The sequence below is a fragment of the Diadema antillarum genome, unplaced genomic scaffold (genome assembly GCF_040938485.1).
Source record: "Diadema antillarum isolate AM-2024a unplaced genomic scaffold, OU_Dant_1.0 scf00000184, whole genome shotgun sequence".
Classification (NCBI taxonomy): Eukaryota; Metazoa; Echinodermata; class Echinoidea; order Diadematoida; family Diadematidae; genus Diadema; species Diadema antillarum.
The window spans coordinates 162,509-175,075 of record NW_027271073.1 but is presented as its reverse complement, the minus strand read 5'-3'; the positions used below and the strand labels follow the sequence as shown (position 1 = coordinate 175,075).

Sequence of the window (12,567 nt, the reverse complement as noted above, 5' to 3'; positions counted from 1 at the left end):
TGTAGAACTTTTGGAAACAAATTGGTATTCAAGTGATCAACTGGAGTACGTACATGTAAAGCTGTATGAATCAGTGCATGCCATTCCCCCATCAACACCCCCCCCCCATTGCCTGTGAAATGAGATCTCTTACAGTTTTTACCAGGTACACATTGCAAATATTTCACATGGTTGCAGAAGGTAAAGCCCTGATTAACATTATTGAAAGTGGTCTATAGAATCGTACATAATGTGCAGTATGTGCAATGTAAGATCTCTAACATACAGTATACATGTAAATCTCTAACTTTAAACAAGGCAAGTGCCATAATGTGTCTCGCCCATTCGCGTACAAGAAATTGTACGCGAATGGGATATAACAGATTAAAAAAAAAGATATATTACTACAAACAGATAAAAAGAAATATAAAAAGGTAAAAATTTATGGCAAAAAAGAAACATGCCATAAATAATTAACATTGGGCCCTCAAAGTTCATTGACCCTTGTGACCTTTGACCTTGTGGTGACCATCCACTCCCCAAGGGACATCTACCATCCAAGTTTGGTCACAAATGGACCTATGGATCAAAAGTTATGACCCATAATAGAAATGTGCCATAAAAGCTAACATTGGGCTCTACTGTGTTCGTTGACCCATGCTTGTGACCATTGACCTTGTGGTGACCATCCACTCCCCAAGGGACATCTACCATCCAAGTTTAGTCACAAATGGAGTTATGGATCAAAAGTTATGACCCATAATAGAAATGCGCCATAAAAACTTAACATTGAGCTCTAAAAGTTTGTTGACCCCTGCTTGTGACCTTTGACCTTGTGGTGACCATCCACTCCCCAAGGGACATCTACCATCCAAGTTTGGTCACAAACGGACCTATGGATCAAAAGTTATGACCCATAATAGAAACGTGCCATAAAAACTTAACATTGGGCTCTAAAAGTTCGTTGACCTTTGCTTGTGACCATTGACCTTGTGGTGACCATCCACTCCCCAAGTGACATCTACCATCCAAGTTTGGTCACAAATGGAGTTATGGATCAAAAGTTATGACCCATAATAGAAACGCGCCATAAAAACTTAACATTGGGCTCTAAAAGTTCGTTGACCCATGCTTGTGACCTTGGACCTTGTGGTGACCATCAACTCCCCAAGGGACATCTACCATCCAAGTTTGGTCACAAACGAACCTATGGATCAAAAGTTATGACCCATAATAAAAATGCGCCACAAAAAATTAACATTGGGCTCTAAAAGTTCGTTGACCCCTGCTTGTGACCTTTGACCTTGTGGTGATCATCCACTCCCCAAGGGACATCTAACATCCAAGTTTGGTTACAAATGGAGTTATGGATCAAAAGTTATGACCCGTAATAGAAACGCTCCATAAAAACTTAACATTGGGCCATAAAATTCATTGACCCCTGCTGTGAGCTTTGACCTTGAGGTGACCTTCATAATGGTAAAATGTGAAACTTTGTATGACCCCTCTTCCCTCGAAGTTTGATTGCAATTGAAGCCCAGAGTAAAGAGTTATTGAAGTTTTTGTAGCGTTACGGACAGACGACGGACGGACGGACGGACGACGGACGACGGACGGACGGACGGACGACGGACGGACGGACGACGGACGGACAGACGCCGCAGGCGATCCCTTAGTCTCCCCACACCTCCGGTGGGCTCGACAAAAATTACATCATCAAAGCAAAAATAGGAATAACTGATAAAATCAATTAGGCTGATACATGTTTGAAATGTTAGAATATCTATATCAAACATACACTGTAACTACAATATTTCTAATCACATACATTGCATAAAGAGCTCAGCGAGCGCTCGCTCTATCTCAGATCCAGCATAGCTACTCTCTCGTTTCTAAATCAAAACATCAAATGACAAGGATCTACTTTAGGTGTTATACTGTATAAAACAAAATACCAGTAATAAAGGTTTTTCATTCGTGCAATGGACAGAATATTTCATTTGGTGAAAGATGAATTATTGGTCCATTCAATGAGGCAAAGCCGAGTTGAATGGATCATTTCATCTTTCACTTCTTGAAATGTCCTGTCCATTGCACTCATAAACATTCAGTATTTGTATAATTTATAATATCATCCAGTACAGAGAATGTTATTGAGTGAGTCCAACCCAGCTTCACGTACAAACATACACAGCATGAACATCTCATGATCTTATACTTAGCAAAACTGCATGTTCACACTCAAAATTCAGAGGAACTCTAACTTTTAATACTGTGAAGTTAAACACTCTAAACGCTACATAGACCTGTTTACAGTGCGGGGCTGGGCTGAGCCGCGGCTGAGCCCAGCCTCAATTGCGGGGCCGAGCCCCGCAATTTTGTCCGTTTACACTGCCGGGCTCGGCCTGCTTTTAATTCAAACCTTTCAATATTTTGTCGTAGTGGCGCTCTGCTTGTAAACAAACCCAATTTGGTATAGTCTGGTTTTCAGACCCTTTGCCAACTGGATTCCGTGGCGACGAAGTTGCCGTTCGGGCAAAGGCCTTTGCCGAAGGGAAAATCCTTTGTAGGACAAAACCACCTTAAACTATAATACAAGTTGTAGCTTTCGACGTTGAGGGGGTTAATATCCTGAATAGCGAAATAGTATGGGCAGAGGGTCGGGAAGCTAGACTAAAATTGGCCGCACATTTGGCCCAGTTTGCGTTTACACTGAGAAAAGGCCGGGCTTGGCCGCGGCCGAGCCGCAGCCGAGACCACCTCCAGAGCGAGGCCAATTTTGGCCTCGCATTTGGCCTTTTGCGCGTTTACACTGAAGTGAGGCTGGGAAGAGCCGCGGCTGAGCCTTGCACTGTAAACGGGGTCTTAGGGTACCGAAACAAGTAAGAAATGGTGTACTATGTTTGAAGCAAGCATCTCACTCTGTAAACTGTAGGCCTACCTGGTATAAGCACTTACAATGTACTGTATGTTTCGCACATCATGCCTAGAAAATGCTGGTGATTCGAGCAGCTGGTTTGCGCCAGACCAGTGCAGAGCACCATTACTGCCAACAAACACTGTACACTGTATGCTAGTCAATAAAACTCTTAAATTTGACGAAAAAATGGCAGTAAAAATGGAAAAAAGATCCAAAGAGGAATGCCTCCCCATTATCACTTTAGATCCATTCGAATCTTAATAAGAAAATATTAAGCTACAAATAAAGAGACAGAAATTGCTTTCAATCATTGACATGAAGGCCTACACAAATCAATTCACTGAGCAGAGTTCGCAAATGTGTGTGAGGTCATATGAAATGGGCACCTTTTTTAACGCGTCACAGGGCTCATCCAGACACCGTCTTTTCATGAATGTTTTGCATGATTCTAGACTCACTGAAGTGACAGTTCTAATAACATTTCATTGCACTCTGAATCTCTGTGTTTTGAGGTCTCCATTGATGTCTAAATTGGCATGCATACAGTGGGTGTACATGTACACATGTATTCAAGGTTTCCCTTTGACTGCCTGCTTCAAACATCTGAATCACTGATAAAAAACACAATGTAGGTCCCCAACAGGCATACTTTATTCCCTGTGATTCTCTGTTCACTACAATGTACACTGTATGTTTACTGTGTGTGATGACACCAGTGCTTCTGACAAAGGAACTCCTGGGAATTCATCAGCTGTGTGCTGGATTCTTTGCTGACATTACATAAATTTCGAACTATTTAGTATTAAAGCATCCCGGACATACACATGTACAATGGTGTGAACAGCAACTGGTACACAGGGCTGTGAATTTCTAATGGTGTTTAAACACCACATGGCCTTTATAGCTATATAGCGTGCAGTACATTGCACATTTTTTGTTCACACAATGTGATGCAAATCAGCTCTGATGATGCATGGAAACATGCTGGTGGATACTAAATCTGATAAAAAATGCCATTGCTGAAATACCATTAGGTTGCGTTCACATGTACAGGAGTATGACTATTCGGGTATAATATGGTGCATGTTTCTGAGGGCACGTCAATAGCTTGAGACGAACGACAGGATTTCCTAATACCGGGTCACATACACGTACACTGTACATGTACAGTGTATGTAAGAGGGCACTATTCGAAAATGCTGTATACAAAGTACAAGTAGCTGCGTATAGTATACAACTGTAGTACAGTGGGAATCATGCTTGTTCGATTTTCGCCCAACGTATACCATCTCTCGTTTACAAAATGCTGACAATTTTGGTCTGGATTTGCCCTTCAGCAAAAATAAGCATGTAGACTGATATTCTGATGCAGTGTTGTGTATAATGATCAAATATAATGTTATTAAACAAATTAAAATCTCGATGGAATCCCATTTTCTTTGCTCAACTTTTCACAAATTAAAAATAATCAGTTTTAAATGATTTACCCAAATTGACCCCCGGTGGAGGTGGGTCAGTTTTTTATTCATAATATTCAATTTATAGCTTTCTTGTAAAAAAAATGGTACTTGCAAATGTCATCTCAGTTTAGAAACTGTTAATAAGATTGCTGGGATGGTTGTGCTGGAGAAAGGAATCTTCCCTGCATGGGATAGGGAGTTGATGGTGCGGGTGGTGGTGTACTGGGTCGACTTGACAGCGCCAACGCGTGCTACCTTATGTGACTCGCCATGCCCGAATAGCATATAGCGAACAGCGAATAACGAATAGCGATTACCGTATACAGTACTTCTATATGAACCCAGCCTTATGAATTGCTACAACACCATACAACTGTGTAGTTTGTTCATAACAATTTTACATGAACGAAGTGGCCATCCCAGTTTTGTCTTGGCGATTCCAGACACAACCAGCAGTTGCATTCACAATCAGGAACCACAGTGAAGGAATGAGACATCAATCTCTTTTCAGGAGAAAAATGAGAGATTTCCCACCCTAGAAATGGTATACAGTGCATTTGTGCTACAAACACAGGAGTAGAGAGTAATTATCATTCACGTTTTTTGTAGCGTTACGGATCTTATGGACGACGGATGGACGGACGACTGACGGACAGACGCCAAGGGTGATCCATTACAGTAGTCTCTCCTCACCTCCGGAAGGGTCGACAATAAAACTGTAACAATGGTAGACATGACGTTATGGCGATTGGTATGCATCCGCCATAATGCATGGTTGTCCTAATAGGTCTATGGCAAGTCAAGTTTCATTACAATACCTTAAACTTTTTTTTTTTTAAACATTAATTACAACTGTAGTTACGCTGTCCACATAATCGATTACGAATGGAGGGACGGACGGAAGGACGGACTATTTGACAGTGCCATCAAAAATTTGACTACCTGCTACATGGCTTGTACAAGTAGAAACTTACTTTCTACCCTAACTCTATAATATGTTTTTGCACATGGTCGAACCTTGGCAAGGGAGGTCGAACATTGGCACAGGTGCTGTAATACGCACGTTTGCACCTCCGTAAGATTCACAAGATGTACTGTGAGATTATGGAATCTACAACTGTAGCTAGAGGAAAACCACCAGTTTTTGGCCACCCTCCATAATCCAGACACTTATCACACACATGTATCACAAGCTAGCATATTTTATTTTCACAACACACACATATCACATAATTTCACATACATGTACATGTACTGGCACTGCCGTTCACAACAGGAAAGTCCCTTAGTAGTCACCTCCAAAAATCTAACTATAGAATTCCAAATTTTGCTGTCAAAAATGCAGAATTGCACAACTTTTCCAAAGCATGTGTGAATTAATTCCAGTATTAAGAATCAGGGTAGCCGAAAAAGCACTAAAAGTTGAGAAATATGCAGTTCTGTTGTGAGATTTTTGGCTTACTGTAATACGAGGAATGTTCGCATGCATTTTAATTTCGCGATGGCCAAGATTTGCATACTTTGAATCAAAATGTACGCTAAAGTTCTTGTCTACACTGTATGCAGGCATTGAATGCCAGTACTCAGTGTCACAATTCGTGAAAATTTCATATCGCGAATATGTTTTACAGTACAGTATCTCAAGCTCAGACTAAGAATGTGATGGTATCCTCAAAAACACAAAAGAAAAATAAAGTCTCCATACATGCCGATGCAATAACTAAATGTATGAATGCTAGTGCTGACTTGCCAGAATTCGGACACTAATGGGTGCTGCAACGTCCTCGATGCAATCTTGCCCCAACAAGCACATTTTTCAGTGGCCTTGTACACGTGTTCGTGCATTGACCTTGAATGCACATGTAGCCCTCTAGTGTGTGTTTGGATTCTGGAGAGGCCAGACAGATTCTGGTGGTTTATCAACGTGATAATATTTCATAAGGATTTTGTGAAATTCTATGATGTATTTAACAAAATCAACATTGACATAAAAGTAGTTTGATATACATAGATCCTACATTGTGGTAGATGTGATTTTGAATACATTTTCTGAGTTGAGCAAATATCATTGCCGAATCTAGACTTTAAGGATCTTTGTCTTACCTGGAAAGGAAACAAAGTGCTGTTGGACAGGTGATTGTTGGACAGATGATGGGTCCCATTCTGCGTTCCATTATGCGTATGGCTCTGTGCATCTCCACCACCTCCTACATCTCTTGGGAAATCAAAGGTTGTCTGGCCCTGGTGGGTCGGATGAGAACCTGCTGTTGAAGGCAGATGGGGTTGAGAATAGCTCTTGCCTGGTAGCGAAGTACTGCGATGAAATTTTGGGGGTGATATGATAGGGTTGCTGGTTGCTTTCATCTTGTTTGGAGATAATCCTAGCGAGTTTTGGGAGGACTGACTTGGGGTTGAAACATGGGTAGAAAGTGGAGGCATGGAACGACGATGGTGACTGGTCTGAGCGGCAGATGATGGGGAACCCACAGTGCCCCATGGATTTGTCTGTTGTTGCAGACTCTGTTGGGCTGTATTCCACGATGTTGGCTGTCCTGCATTCCAACTTAGATGCTTGTTGGCCAAGAGCAAATTTCCAGCTTGTAATTGTGCCTGTTGTAGCTGACTTGAAGTGGGAAAGAGGTTTTGCTGTGGGGCACTTGGCTGTGGGGGCAAACTACGACGGTGAGCTGCTTGCTGCATGTTCAGCTGAGCCTGGGCCTGGGGTGACAAGGTTGGACTGAACAATGGAGAAGAATTCAGGGGGAAATTCTGGAACTGGTGCATTGCTCCGTTCATGGCTGGAATATTCTGAAAGAAAGTTTCATCAGAATTAGCTGTTGACCAGAAACTTGGGGTATTGAATACACTAGAAACTGTAGCTGTGTTGCTGCTTATTACACTATTAGCAGACTCTTGCTGATGCAGTTGACTCAAGCTAACTGGCTGCTGTGGGTGATGTAGCCCAATTCCCAACTGTTGTTGTTGCTGCTGCAGAAGAACTGCAGATGTAACAGATGGGTGGTCAATGTCAGGCTGACTTTTATTCTTTTCGGGAACAGTTAAAGGGCTTGAATCTCCAGACTTTGCCTTTGAGACAGATGAAAACTCCTCTGAGTTATCTGAACTTTGGTCGGGGTTTGGAGAGAGCTGCTGCATATGCAGTTTTCCTGCACTTTTTTCAAGCAACATGTCATCTTGCATTGTAAGTGAATCAGGGGAAAACAAAGACGGACTGCCCAGATTTGGATACAATTCCGGCGGTGACAGAGCCCTCGTATACGGTAAATTCAATTCGAATTTTATATCCCCCATTTAGTGGTGACAATACAACAAAAGGTCCTCACCCTCGACTTCGAAAGCTTTCCCATAAACGACGATTTTAGCAGTCTGAGTTCGACCGGCGCTGCGAGGCTTGTGTTTACTTCGGCGATTACTGGAATAGCACTCCTCGTCTCAGGATTCCACCTCAACTAGCAGTAGGTCTAACGTTATACGGTTTCGTGAGCGGTGGTACCATGAATTACAGCACATCAAAGTGTAAAGTGAGGCCTCAAATGCAGTTCGCTGTCAGTTCCGACTGTCGACCGCAGAAACTTGAATTGCATAGACAGCTAGTACGGTGCCTTCCATACACGTACACACGGCCAGCTATCTTTGGCCAGTTCACCCTGCCCGCGGTGCACTCGTCCAGCTCGAAGTCGTGAAATGAACGGGTACCGGTGGGGTGACCGACGACACACAGGACAGCTGCAATAATGCACTGTACTAATACCGTACACACCGCGTCGTAGCTTTGTAGACGTGATCTTGTCTGTGCGTGAAGCACAATTTGCTCGCTGGCTGGATGAACGGCCGCGGAGTACACATCGCATGTAATGCAGCAGGCATCAACAGTGTCGTTGAGAGCCGGCTGCGCGCGTGTACGTTGAGTGAAATCATACGTACGCGCGCAGACTACGAGCGCGGTGGATTCTGTGTGTTGTTGGCGTGTAATGAAAGCATACATGCATACTGTATCCAGCGGTCAGTATGGTGATGGTATGGTATGCGTATCGGTGGGCACACACTGTACACATACACACACACACATTATGCACGTGCATGCGATATGCGAAAAGCGGAATTTCTTTGCCCACACATGCTTATAACAATACTTGGCCCTGTTGCATAAAACCCTTACCGCTGGACTTACCGCTCCTTTCTAGCGGTAAGTCTTCAAATTAGCGGTAAATTTTATAATCCTTGATGCTGATTGGCTGTGACGCCTAATTTTGACGGTAGTTACCATTGAAATTCAACAGTAAGTTTTATGCAACGGGCCCCTGGTATTTCAACTGTAATCGTGGTGCCATACCATGTAGGGGAGTATAATACCATAAATAGGGAGAAGTGGAACAAAAATTGCGATTTGATGAATTTTCTTGCATAAATTTTCTGATATGTAGAATGGGCACTCATATCTCGGACTCACAGACTGTTGGTACTTGGCCACATGATGAATTGTTACTTTATTTCTGAAAGTTTAGTACTAGTAATTGTATTAGGCCTAACGTTATAGGCCCTAAAGATTAAAAAATTAAAGCTTCTGAACGGGGTGAATTAGGCCACCCTCTGTGAGAAGTTGGACACTGGTTGGGGTATAGGGAGTGGGACAGACAGTAACATAGCCTAGACAATTATTACAGGCATATTGTATAATTATATATATATATATATATATACATAGTGATAAAAACCTAAAATGGCATTAGACTAAAAACTCTTTATCCTGGCGAGGAGAGTGCATGATTATAGAAACAAGACACCAAACAGGTTAGTCATTGCATTCTTCATCAACGACCTGGATGCGATGTGATGTTAGATTAAAATCCGTTTCTGAAGCAGACATACACACAAGGGTATACGTCTGCTCCTGGTCGGACGGATTTACATATATATATATATATATATATATATATATATATATATATATAATATGTATGTATATATATATATATATATATATATATATATGTATATATATATATATATATGTGTGTGTGTGTGTGTGTGTGTGTGTGCGCGTAGACCTGAAAGTGTAAGTGTGTGATTTTTTTTTACACTTGAAGAGCTTCATCGAAAAACGTTATACTACTAAAGAACGTGTATATCCATTATTGTCCGTCAGAAAAAGTTGCATTCAAAGCACATGAAATTGAAAGCAACAAAAATCTTTGATATTTTCATCATAACTTTGAATGAAGGGAGAAGTGAGTGATGATGTCCCAGTTTACTTAGCACCCCAAAATTGAAAATGGCGGCAAACACCCGAATTGAGCTAATCCTTGCAAATCTTTGATGCAAGTTATTGGAATTTACAATATACATAGGCCTACATAATATAGCATGCGAAGTATATACCTGATCACCGTAGACGTATAGACGTAACCTATACAGTACAGTTTACAGATTTCTCTCTCTCTCTTTTTTTTTTTGGGGGGGGGGGGGAGGTGGAGGTGGGGTGCATGGGGTGAAGGGCTTCGCCTCCACCCATTTGACTAGAAAAAAACAACAACAGACAAAATAACAAATAAAACAAAACTGTTAATTTTCCGCGATTCTTTTATATATATATATATATATATTTTTTTTTTTTTTTGGGGGGGGGGGGTATACTGCAGGTGTATAGGTGTATCTTCTCTTACAAATTCCAACACGTAAAACAAAAGTAATATTGGGAGACAAAGCATTTGCCTGTGCAGCTCCCAAACTCTCGAATGATCTACCATTAGAAGTCCGGAGCAGTCTTTAAATCACGACACAAAACACATCTTTTAATTTTACTGTTCATTATCATCAAGCACAACCTCAAAAGCTTTTGCATCGCAGAAGAATATAATATGTCTACAGGTTTTGCGCTTTCTAACTATTATTATTATTATTATTATTATTATTATTATTATTATTATTATCATGATTACTATTATTACTATGATTATCATTGCTTTTGTTATTATCATTTTTATTATTACTATTATACTACATTATTATTATTATCATCATAGGATAAATGTACCCTATATACAATATCTTAGTATATAGGTCTATGAACATTCACTTGCCTCGTTCGAGGGGCAGCGCGTGCATGTGTTATACAGTCAATTCAGATAAAACTATACAGAATTATCAACCCCCCTCCCTTTGCCTATATTATATACTATGACTTGCCGAGGCAATTTGGCCTAAAATTTTACAGCTTTCACGTTCTATACTGTAAGAACCTTTGTCTCATGGCTGCTCTTTGTCCACGGGATTCTTTGTGCTAGGGATTAGAGGCACGCGACTCCGCTCTCTGAGTACTAGTAACCGCAACTCTTACATTACGTAACTGCTTTTAAGTCGCTTGTGCGTCTCTTTGAACTTGAGCTCTTAGCACAAAGGAGACCGGCGAGAAAAAATTAACTGCACCCAATTAACTGCCAGGACGATCTCCGCACTGACCAAAAAGAGTTTGTTGTTGTACATGGAAATTGAATTACGTTCTTTGTCTAACACTGGCGTTGTGTCGCAGGCTGTTTGCAGGAAGAGCAATTTTTTTTTTTGGACTCCAGACGTGCCAGAGGTTTGTATGATTGTAACTATCTTCTATACTGTATACTCGAAGAAAGATAAAGCTGCGAACACTGAGGGTCAGCTGTTTCTCTTTATACTTAGCTCCTTGCTTTTTGCCTACCAATAATAATAGCAATAGGCCTCTTATACAGAAAGCGACATTTTATTTACATCAACTTTGCAACATGTACATTGTTTCTTCAAATGTTATCAATACACACACACACCCAAACACACACACACACACACACACACACACACACAGACACAGACACACACACAGACACACACACACACACACACACACACACACACATTACACACACATACACGCACACACGCACCCAGAGGCCTATTATGTGAGACGATGATTGTTTTACAAGCAAACATAGATGTGTCTTTTTCTTCATTTCATTTCGAACCTATATGCATCGATAAAAATTCTCCATGTATACTTGGGAAAGAAAAAGCAAAAATCCAAGGAGGGCCAATAGTCGTAGTTTGCTCATACGACAAAATTATTAATGCCATAAAAGGCTTCGATATACTTGAATCTTTAAACGAATATCTCAAAATTTGTAGTATAGGTATAGCATGAATTGATCCGAAATAAAGGAATACATTTCATTAATCTTGTTTCGTTTGAGAAAGAGCATCATTTTATTATAATCGATAATGAAATTAATAACTGCACGCAACATATTAATAAGCAATGCATGCAGTGCGTGCATGCATCCCCGACAACAGAAACAGAAGCTTGCTTGCTATATGATCACGTATCATAATATACTAGAAAATGAATTGTTGACCAAAAGTTCTCAGAAAATGTTGAAATTTGTAATGTGTATCTCGATGCATTTGTGATGTATCCCAATGCTTGTCATTAAAGACATTATTTACCATTTGCATATTTAACAAAACCCATCTTTAATGCTTCAGAATAGATTTAAAATGTGAGCTGAAGGGATAGAAACAACCAATGTTAAATGTTAATCAATATCATAAATGTCAAGTATTGTTAGATATATACAAAAATGTGAACAATAATTGTTATGATGAAATAAACTTTATTTTTTTTTTTGTAAATAGGCCTACAAGTGCAATACATAGTATTTAATAGGGTCTAACGCTGGCGCCTCCACTTTTTTTTTCCTTTTTTTTTTAAAACCCGGAACTGGCACAAAAAAACAACAAAAACAACAGTAACAGCAACAATAAAAAACGTGGTTAAAGGGTGTGTACAGTTCTGGTCAAGTTGAGGATTTAGCTTTTAACGTTTTGTGAGATATTCAGAAACCACTCTATGAAGATGTCAAAGAACATGCAATTCTAAGGGGTATCAAAAGTTTATTTGATGAAAATCGGTTTTGAAATGGCTGAGATATTGAAAAATAAGGTGAAACAAAGATATCCTATAGGCGTGGTCTGTTGCCTTGTTATCACTTTTTTATATCATCGAATAAACGTTGAATCCTTCTTAAAATTACATGCTCTTTCATTTCTATAAGAGGGTTCTCATTATCTCATTCAGGAATGTTCAGAACATGAATCCCCACCTCAACCAGATACTGTAGTCTACAGTAAGAGTCAAGTATCGGTTGAGGGGAGGTTTCAGCC

General features: G+C 40.4%; 1 protein-coding gene across 1 annotated transcript in view; it reads right to left on the bottom strand.

The window, feature by feature from the left end:
* Positions 1-8,218, bottom strand: part of LOC139723284 (cytoplasmic polyadenylation element-binding protein 3-like) — a 51,654-nt gene extending 43,436 nt beyond the window's left edge. The window contains exon 1 of the mRNA XM_071634540.1: positions 6,463-8,218. Coding sequence (XP_071490641.1) covers positions 6,463-7,671 — 1,209 coding nt within the window. The 5' untranslated portion in view covers positions 7,672-8,218. The remainder of the gene's footprint in view (positions 1-6,462) is intronic.
* Positions 8,219-12,567: the final 4,349 nt, after the last annotated feature.